At 32.1% G+C, this 14,671-nt stretch overlaps 4 protein-coding genes across 5 annotated transcripts; 3 read left to right on the top strand and 1 right to left on the bottom strand.

Moving 5' to 3' along the window:
- Positions 1-1,152: 1,152 nt before the first annotated feature.
- LOC111425543 (phospholipid scramblase 1-like) lies at positions 1,153-2,549 on the top strand. Of its 2 annotated transcripts, XM_023059641.2 has the most exons (5): positions 1,153-1,267; positions 1,362-1,415; positions 1,469-1,678; positions 1,762-2,303; positions 2,355-2,549. In XM_023059641.2, the coding sequence occupies exons 1-5, from the start codon at positions 1,213-1,215 to the stop codon at positions 2,409-2,411; spliced, it is 918 nt and encodes a 305-aa protein (XP_022915409.2). In that variant the 5' UTR covers positions 1,153-1,212; the 3' UTR covers positions 2,412-2,549. The 2 variants fall into 2 exon arrangements, with proteins under 2 accessions (XP_022915409.2, XP_022915410.2); XM_023059642.2 differs by lacking the exon at positions 1,362-1,415 and having other exon boundaries at positions 1,154-1,267.
- A 166-nt stretch (positions 2,550-2,715) lies between these two features.
- Positions 2,716-5,477, top strand: LOC111425518 (tyrosine-protein kinase csk-1-like). Its single transcript, XM_023059605.2, has 3 exons — positions 2,716-2,828; positions 4,301-5,276; positions 5,331-5,477. The coding sequence occupies exons 1-3, from the start codon at positions 2,716-2,718 to the stop codon at positions 5,436-5,438; spliced, it is 1,197 nt and encodes a 398-aa protein (XP_022915373.2). The 3' UTR covers positions 5,439-5,477.
- A 42-nt stretch (positions 5,478-5,519) lies between these two features.
- LOC111425329 (zinc finger protein 706-like) lies at positions 5,520-9,460 on the bottom strand. The gene is made up of 3 exons (XM_023059288.2): positions 9,034-9,460; positions 8,748-8,912; positions 5,520-5,990 (listed from the first exon to the last, which is right to left on the bottom strand). The coding sequence occupies exons 2-3, from the start codon at positions 8,889-8,891 to the stop codon at positions 5,901-5,903; spliced, it is 234 nt and encodes a 77-aa protein (XP_022915056.2). The 5' UTR covers positions 8,892-8,912; positions 9,034-9,460; the 3' UTR covers positions 5,520-5,900.
- A 163-nt stretch (positions 9,461-9,623) lies between these two features.
- On the top strand, positions 9,624-13,922 carry LOC111425328 (cysteine-rich hydrophobic domain-containing protein 2). The gene is made up of 3 exons (XM_023059287.2): positions 9,624-10,005; positions 10,061-10,271; positions 13,634-13,922. Exons 1-3 carry the CDS (start codon positions 9,884-9,886, stop codon positions 13,799-13,801), a joined length of 501 nt encoding a protein of 166 aa, XP_022915055.1. The 5' UTR covers positions 9,624-9,883; the 3' UTR covers positions 13,802-13,922.
- Positions 13,923-14,671: the final 749 nt, after the last annotated feature.

Genomic DNA, 14,671 nt, shown 5'->3' with positions numbered 1-14,671 from the left:
CTGAGGCACTACAATTAATATTTTATCAACCCAAAGATAGCCAAAACATTGCAACGTCTTGGCTGTAAGCTTCCTCGGCTAAACTTAGTGCGGGGAATCTCTGATACTGCCTCATCAATTAATACCAACCCAAAACTCGTCTAAATTTTGCAACATCTCGATCTCAAGCTACTTCGCTTAATCGTAGGAGAAAAATCTACGGCCTTACGCCCGAGGCTTTACAATGAAAATCGTATCAACCCAAGAAATTGAGAAAACATTGAAATCGCGAGCATCCCGACTGAACTTAGTGAGGAGAATTTACAACTTTAACTGATTAAGCGGCTGAGGCACTACAATTAATATTTTATCAACCCAAAGCTAGCCAAAACATTGCAACATCTTTGTTGTAAGCTTCCTCGGCTAAACTTAGTGCGAGGAATCTCTGATACTGCCTTATCAATTAATACCAACCCAAAACTGGTCTAAATTTTGCAACATCTCGATCTCAAGCTACTTCGCTTAATCGTAGGAGAAAAATCTACGACCTTTCGCCCGAGGCTTTACAATGAAAATCGTATCAACCCAAGAAATTGAGAAAACATTGAAATCGCGAGCATCCCGACTGAACTTAGTGAGGAGAATTTACAACTTTAACTGATTAATTCGAGGTCGCTCGTGGCTGAGGCACTACAGTTAATATTTTATCAACCCAAAGTTAGCCAAAACATTGCAACGTAAGCTTCTTCGGCTAAACTTATCAATTAATATACCAACCCAAAACTGGTCTAAATTTTGCAACGTCTTGCAGAACAGGATTATTTTCAGTATCGGGGATTTTTTTAAATTAAACATGAAATAAATATAAAATAATCAATTTTTAATCAAAAATTTTTTTAACCCTAAAAGTGATAAATTTAAAAATACAAACTGATAAAAATTAATTAAAAACACATTACAAATTTTTTTAAAATATTTTATATTTAAAGAAATATTAAAAACAGAATGAATATGTACATTAATAAGGAACAATAAAATCCATTGTTATAATTTTAGTATATGCGATGATTGGATGTACGTAGATAATCGCCGTCCTCTTGACAGTGCGAAAACAATTAAGACGTGAATCAATAAATAAAAGATAAGATAACGTTTTGTTATCGACCGATCGTAGCAGTAACATTCCTTGTGCAATACTGTAACCCAACACAAACATAATTTCAGCGGGGAATCATGTTTTCCACCAACAGGCAAGGGTCTAACGATCCTTTTGATGACCATGTTACAGGTAAAAAAAAATTTATTATTGAGTAATTATTAATGACTTAATAAGTAATTTAATTTTGATCTAAGTAAGTTAATAAATAATAAATTTATTGTAGATATAGATTTATCTGTTTTTAATTCACCGTTGAGTGATTCAAGCATTAGAGAAAGTAAGTTTATAATCGTTTTCTTTTCTATTTAATTTGTTCATTTCTTTTTCTAGCTACAACATTTTTGGATACACCGGATCCAATTCCAATAGTGGATCAACCAAGCTTGGAAAGTAACTATCCAGGAAGTAGAAGACCAATTCCCGTCGCAACAATCGATTGGCAATCATCAAGAGATGGTCAATTTATTCCCAGGAACGGATTAGATTTTTTAAATGGCGTCGATAAATTATTTATCCAACAGACTGTAGAATTAAACGAACGTAAGATAATCTAAGATAAATTTATCTCATTTTAAAATTTATTTATAGGAATTAATAAATGATTCACAGAAATTTCTTTTTAGTACTTGCAAATGTTGATTCAGAAAATAGATATACAATAAAAGTACCAAGAGGTGAAACGCTTTATTATGCAAGCGAATCATCGACGAATTTCCAAAGATTTTGTTGTGGATCAAGTAGAGCATTTACGATGCGTCTTTTTGACCAAACTCAACAAGAAGCGATTGAATTTCGGCGACGTTTAGCATTCGGAAACTGTTCGTTTTGGTGTTATCTTCAAGTATTGGAAATTTGGCTTCCTCCCGGTGAACTTGTTGGTTATGTTAAACAACAAATGACGTTATCACAACCAATTTTTCTCGCTTATAATCGACACGGAAATGTTGCTTATAAAATTGAAGGTCCATCTGATACTTGTATGTGCATTTCTAATGGGAAGGATAAACATTTTAAGATATTTAATCCCGAGGGTACCACGCAATTAGGAAGTGTTAATTATCAATGGGATCAAGTACAAACTGATTATATCATGTGTGTACAGTTTCCATCAAGTAGTATTGATGATAGATTAAAAGCCATTTTATTGGGAGCTGCATTTTTATTGGTAAATTATTTTAAAATCACAAATATAAAGATATTAATTTATTTTTTGTAGGAATATATGTATTTTGAAAGATCTAAAATAACTGGATGCTTAAGGTGTAGCTGTTAAGTAAAGAAGACGATATTAAAATATTAAAACGGAAGATGTAACAATAAAATAAATATATTTTAATACTTTTAAAAATTGTGAATTAAAAATAATAATGTACGTTTCACCAAATATAAATATTCTGCTTATCAAACGTTAGCTTCCTTTATAAAAATTATTGTAAAATTTTCGAATTCCTTAGAATGAATATTAGATAAAACAAAATTATCAAATTCTACCAATGAGTTGGCACACCACACTATAAAAGTGGAATTGTCACTTGTCGTACATCAGTTTAAAAAAGTGATTACTTCAAACGATTACAATGGCAGAATTAGCTCAAGATACCGGCGCTGTAAAATCAGTTGAAATTGTTGAAAATATCCAGAAAAATCCCAACGATGGTAACAACAAAGAAGGTTGCACCGACTTAATACCGTAAATAATTTTTAAAATTTCTTTAATTCCTAAACTTTTTTATTAAAAAATTATTTAAAATCTATTTCGGGGTAAAAATTTCACTAAATAACCATAAAATGGTGTAAATTTCAATAAAATCACGTTTACTTTTTGAGAAAAAATACGATTTTTTTTAAAATAATTTGTTTAAATCTACTTCGGGGTCAATTTGTGCGAAAATTTCACTAAATATCAATAAAATGGTGTAGTTTTTAATAATAAAATTCGTTTTAAAAGATTACTTAGTTTTTGAGAAAAAAATTTTTTTTAATTTATAAACGTTTTTTATTAAATAATTTGTTTAATATCTATTTCTGGGTAAATTTGTGTTAACATTTCAGTAAATATTAATAAAACGGTGTACAATAATAAAATCCGTTTTATAAAATCACTTCTAGTTTTTGAGAAAAAAGTTTTTTTTTTAATTTGTAAACATTTTTTAACGAAAAATTTGGTTCAAATCTATTTCTGGGTAAATTTGTGTGAAAATTTCACTAAATATCAATAAAATGGTGTAGTTTTTAATAATAAAATTCGTTTTAAAAGATTACTTAGTTTTTGAGAAAAAATTTTTTTTAATTTGTAAACGTTTTTTATTAAATAATTTATTTAATATCTATTTCTGGGTAAATTTGTGTTAACATTTCAGTAAATATTAATAAAACGGTGTACAATAATAAAATCCGTTTTATAAAATCACTTCTAGTTTTTGAGAAGTTTTTTTTTTAATTTGTAAACATTTTTTAACGAAAAATTTGGTTCAAATCTATTTCTGGGTAAATTTTTGTGAAAATTTCACTAAATATCAATAAAATGGTGTAGTTTTCAATAATAAAATCGTTTTTAAAAGATCATTTAGTTTTTGAGAAAAATTTTTTTTTAATTTGTAAAAGTTTTTTATTAAATAATTTCTTTAATATCTATTTCTGTGTAAATTTATGTTCAAATCTCACTAAATATCAATAAAATGGTGTAGTTTTCAATAATAAAACCCATTTTAAACAAACACTTTTACTTTTTGAGAAAAAATACGATTTTTCTTAAATAATTTGTTTTAAATTTATTTCGGTGTAAATTTGTGTGAAAATTTCACTAAATACCAATAAAGCGGTGTACTTTTCAATAACAAAATTCGTTTTAAGAAATCACGTTTACTTTTTGAGAAAACAAATTTTTTAATTAATCAATTTTTGTCGAAAAATTTAAAAATTAGTTTCGTAAAAAATTTATAAGAAATTTCATCAATAACTGAAAATAATCATGATTAAAAAATTACTTTTACCACTTAAGAAATAAATTTTTGAAATTATCGAATTTCAATCATCACTTCTTGCGGAATACATTTTGGGAAACACTCTTTTTTGGATTGAATCACAAAATTATTGAGAAATTTCTTTTAAGTAAGCCTATTACAACAATTTTTTTTGATTTATTATTTAATAATTGTTTAGATGGTACCACGGAAAAATTTCTGATGAAACCACCTATAAACTGCTTAAATCGAATAAAGATGGTTTATTCCTTGTAAGAGATTCATTAAGATACGCCGGAGATTTTAGTTTATGTTTAACATATTCTAAAAGACTTTTCGATTATCGCATAATTCGCGATAATTATGGAAGGTTGACGATAAATCTTGAAGATTATTACGATTCGTTGGAAGAAATAATCGAGACATGCATACACCGAAAAAAAGAATTATGCTATTACCTCATGGAATATGTTACCAGGGAAATGAAAGCGCAAATAATAGGGGATATTAACGTGAATTATATTAAAAAAGGAGTTTTTGGGAAAACATTTATTGGTTGTATTCAAAATAGAAAAGTTTTAATTTCACCAATTGATGACCCTGTCGAAATGCATGAAATCATCAAGAAAAAACTTTGTCATAAAAATCTTGTTAATATCATTGGCTTGGCTTTAACCGACTCTGGTTCAATTAAAACTTATAACATGATTACTGTTTATATGGAACATGAACCTTTGTTAAATCTTTTAAGAAAGCCGAAAAAATATCCTTACGTTAGAAAATATGCATTCAATTTTTGTAATGACATTTGTATGGGAATGGTGTATTTAGAAGAGCAACAACTTTGTCATCAATTTTTGGCAGCCAAAAATGTTTGGATTACCAAAACAGGAATAGCAAAATTAGCCAATTTCGGAATTTGTAACGAATATTTAGGCCGATTCCAAGATTTTGCACACACCCATGTTGCTCCAGAAGTTTTAATCGCCAAAAAGCATAGCATCCAAGCTGATATGTGGAGTTTTGGTGTTGTTTTATGGGAAATATATAACCACGGTAATTTGCCATATTCTTACATGTCTTTATCCAACATTTTCAAATTTTTAAAAGCAAATAATCGACTTACTATTCCTACAAAAAATTGTCCACGTTCTGTACGCAAAATCATGCGGCAGGTAATTTATAAAAAAAATTTAGTTTAAAATTTATTAATATAAATCATTTTTTAGTGTTGGTGTTGGAAACCTGAACAAAGACCAATTTTTCGCCAGTTGTTCGTTGTGTTCCCAAAACATCGTATTCAAATGAAAGATTGTCCGAAATTTTTAGAATTTTGAAATGATTTCAACATTTTTATACGTTTTTAATATGTTGATTTTTCTTTTAATAAATGTAAAGGAAATATTAAAACAAACACATTGAATTTAACACGTTTTATTGATTTTTATTTTCTTTTTAATCAACAGTGAACTAAAAATAGAATTTACAAGTTACAAAAGTCCAACCGATCAGAAAAGCGAACATGACGCGACGCGAATGATATGGTTCCCATTTTTGACGGGGGGCTGGGGAGCTTTGGGCAGTTTCAACCCTTAGCAATTAGTTATTCTTTGTATTTTTCTGTATAAAAAAGGAGTACAAACGTTTTATATTAAAAACCGGTAGTCGAACGAACGTAAACTTAAATTGAAAGTATTTTAATTAATTGTTATTGTTAGTTCGGGGGAGATCGCCCGTTTACTTTATTTTTTTTTTTTTATTATTTTTTAAGTGTTTTTTTACCTCGCGATCGCGTTTTTTTAGACGTCCTTCAGCTCCGCAGGCACTTCATTCTTAGGATGTTTATTCTCAAAGTGTTGTTTGTATGTTTTGGGATCTGGCATTTGAGCCTATAAAAAAAGAAAACAATTATTAGTAAATTAAAAACAATAAATTAATCAATTAATCCAGAATTCTACCCAACCCAAGAGGAATCGAAACTCTTCTTTTCTGCATGTCTTGGGCGTTCCAAAAATATTTTAGCCAATAAATGTCTCATTATCATCAAGGGTAGTTTAGTTGGGTTGAGTTGGTTTTTGTTACGTTAGGTTGGGTTAATGCCGAATGTTTGGCCTTAATAGATTTAATTTTATAAAAATAAATTATTGCATATTCCCCCCTAGCTGATAAATGTTTGATATCTTACCTAAATAAGCATTCTTTTTATTTATGAAATAAATTGATAAAATATCGCAACGTTCTTGCTGCGAATGCGGTTTCAAACGATAACGACTTTTGTTATTGGTTTGAGTGACCAATTGTTTTATGCAAAGCCGCCTTGCGCCCACTGTGTAATACACCTGCATAAGGTTATCTCGCTCTACAATAAATGTTGTGAGAAACATTATATTAGACATATACATTGCAGCACCTGACTTCAGCTATAAACTATTTTGCTCACTAGATTGTATTTCAAGACGTCTTCGAAGTCGATCGAGATTTTAATCTGCTTGAAATTTATGGAAGAAATAATCTCGGCCGACTTCGAAGACGTCGGTCTCTCTAATTATTGTTCATGATATTTGGTGCGGCCGACGTCTTCGAAGTCGGCCGAGATTTTTCTCTTAACCTGCTTGAAATTTATGGAAGAAATAATCTCGGCCGACTTCGAAGATGTCGGCCGCACCAAGTATGATGAACAATTCTTAGGGCGGCCGACGTCTTCGAAATCGGCCGAGATTTTTCTCTAATCTGCTTGAAATTTATGGAAGCAATAATCTCGGCCGACTTCGAAGACGTCGGCCGCACCAAGTATGATGAACAATACTTTGGGCGGCCGACATCTTCGAAGTCAGCCGAGATTTTTCTCTAATCTGCTTGAAATTTATGGAAGAAATAATCTCGGCCCACTTCGAAGACGTCGGCCGCCCTAATTATTGTTCATAATATTTGGTGCGGCCGACGTCTTCGAAGTCGGCCGAGATTTTTCTCTTAACCTGCTTGAAATTTATGGAAGCAATAATCTCGGCCGACTTCGAAGACGTCGGCCGCACCAAGTATCATGAACAATACTTTGGGCGGCCGACGTCTTCGAAGTCGGCCGAAATTTTTCTCTGATCTGCTTGAAATTTATGGAAGAAATAATCTCGGCCGACTTCGAAGACGTCGGCCGCCCTAATTATTGTTCATGATATTTGGTGCGGCCGACGTCTTCGAAGTCGGCCGAGATTTTTCTCTAATCTGCAGAAATTTATGGAAGCAATAATCTCGGCCGACTTCGAAGACGTCGGCCGCCTTAAGTATTGTTCTTAATACTTAGTGCGGCCGACGTCTTCGAAGTCGGCCGAGATTTTTTCTCTTAACCTGCTTAAAATGTATGGAAGAAATAATCTCGGCCGACTTCGAAGACGTCGGCCGTACCAAGTATGATGAACAATACTTAGGGCGGCCGACGTCTTCGAAGTCGGCGGAGATTTTTCTCTAATCTGCTTGAAATTTATGGAAGAAATAGTCTCGGCCGACTTCGAAGACGTCGGCCGCCCTAACTACTGTTCATAATATTTGGTGCGGCCGACGTCTTCGAAGTCGGCCGAGATTTTTCTCTTAACCTGCTTGAAATTTATGGAAGAGATAATCTCGGCCGACTTCGAAGACGTCGGCCGCCTTAAGTATTGTGCATAATACTTGGTGCGGCCGACGTCTTCGAAGTCGGCCGAGATTTTTTCTCTTAACCTGCTTGAAATGTATGGAAGCAATAATCTCGGCCGACGTCTTCGAAGTCGACGTCGGCCGCCCTAATTATTGTGCATAATACTTGGTGCGGCCGACGTCTTCGAAGTCGGCCGAGATTTTTCTCTAATCTGCTTGAAATTTATGGAAGAAATAATCTCGGCCGACTTCGAAGACGTCGGCCGCTCTAATTATTGTTCATGATATTTGGTGCGGCCGACGTCTTCGAAATCGGCCGAGATTTTTCTCTAATCTGCTTGAAATTTATGGAAGCAATAATCTTGGCCGACTTCGAAGACGTCGGCCGCACCAAGTATGATGAACAATACTTTGGGCGGCCGACGTCTTCGAAGTCGGTCGAGATTTTTCTCTAATCTGCTTGAAATTTATAGAAGAAATAATCTCGGCCGACTTCGAAGACGTCGGCCGCTCTAATTATTGTTCATGATATTTGGTGCGGCCGAGTTGGAAGACGTCCAAATAAACGCGAAATAATTGAAGATGCAGTGAAATAGACAAACTTTCACATTCTCCAAATGACCTCTATAATAAGGAAATAGAAAAAGAACATATTATTTGATGATAATTATTTTCTGGTACAACCACAATAATGCAGAGAAATATTGAGGTTGTTTGGAATTGCTTTAAGTAAACAACAAAAATGTAACTGTCTTCAAGTTATGAAAATTGTTTTCAAACACTAAAAAAAATTAATTATAGATATCGGATTATTTTAAAACAATACACAGAGTTTTTATCACACTTTTAAGATAAGTATCAATTGTTTAATCATAAAAAAAGTTACGAATTAAATTATTTGGCAAGTTTTATTTAAAAAAGTCCCGTAATTGACCAATTAGAGATGGTTTTCTATTGTTAAATTGAAAGCGGGGATTTACTTTCTCTTCCATTCTGCACGGTTTGCGCTAATAACTTACCTTGCAAACGACGCAAACGTGTACGAGCGCCTTTTGAGCTGCTTTTTTCTGATCAGTGGCAGAGTGTCCCTGTTGCTTCTTCATTTTGGCAGATCTCTCAGCTGCTTTGGCTTGAGACTGGAGTTTTTGTTGACCTCTAGCCATGATTATTAAGTTGTGATTGTTCTAAAAAAAAATATGTTAGGATTAGAAATCGTTTAATTGATCCGTAACCTCTCCTTAAAGACGTCGATATAAAAACGTGTTCGAAAAATGTAGCTGAAAAAAATTTTTTTAATACACTTACTTTGTCTTTTTCTCTGTTTTTTGGGTTAATTAGTGTGTTACTTCCGTTTTGACGACGCGGTTGTTTGTTAAGAAGTTTAAAGACGTCGAAGTTGAGAAAAAAAAACGGCAAACAGCCTGTACAGCTGGCCTTAAGCGGCTCTCGATGCTTTCCGTTTCCCTTCCAACATAAAACTGCCAATGGACTCTCTAGCAATGCACCTCTCACATTTTACGTCTCCATCTGTCCTAGATTATTGTCGTTGTTGAATAAAAAAAAATTCCCCCTCAATTAGAAAATTTTCAAAAATAATAATTTATTAAAACAAATTATTAAATTTCCTTTAACATACACTTTTAGAATTTTAATTTTGTTTCAGGATTTAAGTTGGTATTGATAATATACCGAACGTATCATAAGTAATACAACAAAATATTTAAAAAAAACGAAGAAAGATGATGAAAGATATCGAAATCGCGAAGAATATAAAGGATTACGACGCAAGGGTTAAATAAATTTACTATAAATCATATCGATTAGATAACTTTTGAAGTTTTCTATACATATCTACAACGAGGATACGTTCTTAAATAACAACGACCTTGAATATTGCGTAGAAAATAAATTCATGAACGTACACCGAAAATGACTAACATTTAGCAGAGAACAAACAAAGGTATCGAACAACACGTTGTTTAAAATATATTGTATCGGAGAGACCAAATTAAACTTAAAAACCGTTTAAAATCCATCAAAAAGTGTACGTTAGAAAATACACAACCCACATTATAAATAAGATCTTCGACGTCATTTTTTATTAACTCTTAAGCAAAAACCTACTCGTTTCTTTATATTAATCAAAAAAACATAAATGGAGGGATTTGATGCGATATATTACGAAGATGAGGAAGAAAATCCTGAAGAAGCTGAGCCAGGAGATGTAGCCACCGTGCCCGATCCAGTGATACTTCGTGGAGCTGGAAATATGACCGTGTAAGTTATTCGCTTTGTGTATGAGTAACTTTTATTTATGAGATGATTTGTTTAGATTTGGATTGAGTAATCGTTTTAGTACCGAATTTCCTAGTGGGTTAGTTTCAAGAGTTGCCCCAGAAGAGTTTCAAGAAACCGTCATGAGGATAAACAGCGTACTCAAAAAAACATTACCTGTTAATGTCAAATGGTTGTTTTGTGGCTGCTTATGTTGCTGTTGTACTTTAGGATGTTCATTATGGCCTGTAATTTGTTTAAGTAAAAGGGTAAGTAATTGTCTAAAATAAATGAAAAATTATGTTGTATTAGAAAAAAGTGTTGTAGCAAATTTTATTTTTAACAATATTGCTCTTGGTTACTTTTGCTTCTAGATGTATAAATATCAAGAAAAATGTGAAAATTAGATCAAATCAGGGTTTCACATTGTTATGGTAGCTCACAGGATTCAGAACATTTGAGAGAAAAGTTTTACTCTTAAAAAAATATGAAAATTTGTAGTTTTACAAGTTGTTAATGGTGTCACTTGGGATTCAGGGCCTAAAAAATAATCTCCCGCCCTAAAGATTGTTTAGATTTGTGATACTTGATATTTCGAAATATTTCTTTTATAAACTTCAAGCAGGGACCAAAATTGTCATATTCATGTATTTTTAGAAAAAAGTTTTAGTATAAAAGTTGTAGCAAATGTTATTTTGAACAATATTGCTCTTTATCACTTTTACTCTCAGACGCATAAATATCGAAGTTTAAGGAAGAAATAATCTCCCGCCCTAAATATTGTTTGTGACACTTGGGGCGGCCGACGTCTTCGAAGTCGACCGAGATTATTTCTTATATTAACATAGATAATCTCGGCCGACTTCGAAGACGTCGGCCGCCATAAGTATTGTGCGTAATACTTGAGGCGGCCGACGTCTTCGAAGTCGGCCGAGATATTTCTTCTATAAACTTCAAGCAGGGAAGAAAATTTTCATATTTACGTATTTTTAGAAAAAAACTTGTAGCAAATTTTATTTTTAATAAAATTGCTCTTTATCACTTTTACTCTCGGATGCATAAATATCGAGAAAAATACGAAAATTTGCACTTGGGATTCGGGGCGTGGGAACAAGCCTATTCCGCTTGAAGTTTAAGGAAGAAATAATTTCCCGCCCTAAATATTGTTTGTGACACTTGGGGCGGCCGACGTCTTCGAAGTCGGCCGAGATTATTTCTTATATCAACAGAGATAATCTCGGCCGACTTCGAAGACGTCGGTCGCCATAAGTATTATGCGTAATACTTGAGCCGAATTTTCATATTTTCGTATTTTTCTCGATATTTATGCATCTGAGAGCAAAAGTGAAAGAGAGCAATATTGTTAAGAATGAAATTTGCTACAACTTTTGTTCTAAAAGTTTGTTTATAACATGCTCCATTTCCCGAGTGTTACCATTAACAACTTGAAAAAGTAACAAATTCATCCACTTTTCATATTTTCGTACTTTTCTCAATATTTATGCATCTGAGAGCAAAAGTGAAAAAGAACAATATTGTTAAGAATGAAATTTGCTACAACTTTTGTTCTAAAAGTTTTTTTATAACATGCTCCGTTTCCCGAGCGTTGCCATTAACAACTTGAAAAATAACAAATTCATCCAATTTTCATATTTTTGTATTTTTCTCGATATTGACGCATCTGAGAGCAAAAGTGAAAGAGAGCAATATTGTTAAGAATGAAATTTGCTACAACTTTTGTTCTAAAAGTTTTTTTATAACATGCTCTGCTTCCTGAGTATTGTTCATGACATAAGAAATAATCTCGGCCGACTTCGAAGACGTCGGCCGCCCCAAGTATCATGAACAATACTTAGGGCGGCCGACATCTTCGAAGTCGGCCGAGATATTTCTGTCAAAAACTTCAGACACGGTAAACTTGGTTTCACGCTCCGAATCCCGAGTGACACAATTAACAACTTGTAAAACTACGAATTCAACAAATTTGTATATTTTTCTCAATATTTATGCATCTGAGAGCAAAAGTGAAAGAGAACAATATTGTTAAGAATGAAATTTGCTACAACTTTTGTTCTAAAAGTTTTTTTATAACATGCTCCGTTTCCCGAGCGTTGCCATTAACAACTTGAAAAATAACAAATTCATCCAATTTTCATATTTTTGTATTTTTCTCGATATTGACGCATCTGAGAGCAAAAGTGAAAGAGAGCAATATTGTTAAGAATGAAATTTGCTACAACTTTTGTTCTAAAAGTTTTTTTATAACATGCTCTGCTTCCTGAGTATTGTTCATGACATAAGAAATAATCTCGGCCGACTTCGAAGACGTCGGCCGCCCCAAGTATCATGAACAATACTTAGGGCGGCCGACATCTTCGAAGTCGGCCGAGATATTTCTGTCAAAAACTTCAGACACGGTAAACTTGGTTTCACGCTCCGAATCCCGAGTGACACAATTAACAACTTGTAAAACTACGAATTCAACAAATTTGTATATTTTTCTCAATATTTATGCATCTGAGAGCAAAAGTGAAAAAGAACAATATTGTTAAGAATGAAATTTGCTACAACTTTTGTTCTAAAAGTTTTTTTATAACATGCTCCGTTTCCCGAGCGTTGCCATTAACAACTTGAAAAATAACAAATTCATCCAATTTTCATATTTTTGTATTTTTCTCGATATTGACGCATCTGAGAGCAAAAGTGAAAGAGAGCAATATTGTTAAGAATGAAATTTGCTACAACTTTTGTTCTAAAAGTTTTTTTATAACATGCTCTGCTTCCTGAGTATTGTTCATGACATAAGAAATAATCTCGGCCGACTTCGAAGACGTCGGCCGCCCCAAGTATCATGAACAATACTTAGGGCGGCCGACATCTTCGAAGTCGGCCGAGATATTTCTGTCAAAAACTTCAGACACGGTAAACTTGGTTTCACGCTCCGAATCCCGAGTGACACAATTAACAACTTGTAAAACTACGAATTCAACAAATTTGTATATTTTTCTCAATATTTATGCATCTGAGAGCAAAAGTGAAAGAGAACAATATTGTTAAGAATGAAATTTGCTACAACTTTTGTTCTAAAAGTTTTTTTATAACATGCTCCGTTTCCCGAGCGTTGCCATTAACAACTTGAAAAATAACAAATTCATCCAATTTTCATATTTTTGTATTTTTCTCGATATTGACGCATCTGAGAGCAAAAGTGAAAGAGAGCAATATTGTTAAGAATGAAATTTGCTACAACTTTTGTTGTAAAAATTTTTTTGTAGTATGCTCCGAATCCGATTTATTGTTTATGATATAAGAAATTATATGATATTATGCTGAGATTATTTCTTATATCATGTTCAAACTCTTTGAATTTACTTGTTTAGTGCTTTGTATTTATTAAGATCTTTATTTTTCTGTAATATTCTCTCGTTCATAAGTTGTAGAATTTCGCTATTTATCAGTATTTTTGGTGCGTTCAAGTGCTGTAAAAATAAATGCGTCGATTCTTTTATCATAAAACTAATATGTTTACTTACACATTTTGGTTATCTTGCATTTTAAATATTTAATTGTAATACAATCTATTAATGATATCTAATCATTCAAAAACTAACAATATTATTGGATTTTGCAGACACAGCATTCGTTAAATAAACTGTTGGAATGGGAGAATAGTTATTTATATCATAAGTTGGGGTTACACTGGAGACTATCGAAGCAACACTGTGATTCGTCATCTATGATGGAGTACGTCATTCTGATAGAATTTTTACCAAAAATTCCTATTTATCGGCCAGATTAGCGTTAAGAATATTAATATGAATAAACAGAAATCTTTACGCGCTTAAAGAAACTTTGTTAGAAAGCACCGAGTCGTTTTTTTTGTAAATATGTGAAATATATGTGATAAATAATGGTATATATATTTGTGTATATACAGTAAGGGAATTGTATTAGAAAAAGAAAATTGCTGAAACGGTTAATTATATTAATTTATTATTATTGCGCAAAAAAAACAGTTGAATTTTTCATTTTTTGTATATCAAATTATTATTGCTGGTTAATGTTATTTATTTTAATTAATTTGCCAAATTAAAAAAAAATCGGTTTTTACAGTGGCTGAGGAAAGAAAATGTTTTGTTTTCTTTTCTTTTACTCACCATTGTAGATACTTAACGTTTACTGTATAAGACTGACAATTTGTTGTCTCAGGTAAGATAAGTTTTGTAAATAAAAGTAAAAAAAATTTTTTTTTGGGAAATTTGGTAAAAATTAATTATTAATTTAGACATTAATTATTGTAACTAATCATTTTTGAAGAAAAAAAAAATAATAAAAAAGCGGAAAATGTTTGGTACAAATGAAGTGTATTTATCAATTAGATTAATAAAAAAATTAGAAAATAATAAACACGATTATATAATTTTTCGGTTTATTAATTCAATTAATGATTAATTAAGTATATCATTTTAAAAAAATGAATAGAATCATGTCGATGGAATTGAAGAAGACAAAATAATGCTTATTAATTCGATAAGTAAGAAAATAAAAAATACACGTGCGAGAATTTAGCGTCTCTATATAAACAATTTGTCAATTCGTTGTCGTTAACAGACCAAATTTGTTAACACCCCCGTCACTGTTATACGTTGATCGTTTCAAATCTTGTAGA

This window comes from Onthophagus taurus, chromosome 8 (genome assembly GCF_036711975.1).
Source record: "Onthophagus taurus isolate NC chromosome 8, IU_Otau_3.0, whole genome shotgun sequence".
Lineage (NCBI taxonomy): Eukaryota > Metazoa > Arthropoda > Insecta > Coleoptera > Scarabaeidae > Onthophagus > Onthophagus taurus.
This window is presented reverse-complemented; position numbering and strand designations above follow the sequence as displayed.

Coding starts and splice junctions, on each gene's coding strand:
- LOC111425518 (XM_023059605.2), top strand. CDS start 2,716: ATGGCAGAATTAGCTCAAGATACCGGCGCTGTAAAATCAGTTGAAATT. Junction 2,829..4,300: donor GGTTGCACCGACTTAATACC/GTAAATAATTTT, acceptor ATAATTGTTTAG/ATGGTACCACGGAAAAATTT. Junction 5,277..5,330: donor TACGCAAAATCATGCGGCAG/GTAATTTATAAA, acceptor ATCATTTTTTAG/TGTTGGTGTTGGAAACCTGA.
- LOC111425543 (XM_023059641.2), top strand. CDS start 1,213: ATGTTTTCCACCAACAGGCAAGGGTCTAACGATCCTTTTGATGACCAT. Junction 1,416..1,468: donor TGATTCAAGCATTAGAGAAA/GTAAGTTTATAA, acceptor TTCTTTTTCTAG/CTACAACATTTTTGGATACA. Junction 1,679..1,761: donor GACTGTAGAATTAAACGAAC/GTAAGATAATCT, acceptor ATTTCTTTTTAG/TACTTGCAAATGTTGATTCA.
- LOC111425328 (XM_023059287.2), top strand. CDS start 9,884: ATGGAGGGATTTGATGCGATATATTACGAAGATGAGGAAGAAAATCCT. Junction 10,006..10,060: donor GGAGCTGGAAATATGACCGT/GTAAGTTATTCG, acceptor TGATTTGTTTAG/ATTTGGATTGAGTAATCGTT. Junction 10,272..13,633: donor TAATTTGTTTAAGTAAAAGG/GTAAGTAATTGT, acceptor TGGATTTTGCAG/ACACAGCATTCGTTAAATAA.
- LOC111425329 (XM_023059288.2), bottom strand. CDS start 8,891: ATGGCTAGAGGTCAACAAAAACTCCAGTCTCAAGCCAAAGCAGCTGAG. Junction 5,991..8,747: donor ACGTTTGCGTCGTTTGCAAG/GTAAGTTATTAG, acceptor CTTTTTTTATAG/GCTCAAATGCCAGATCCCAA.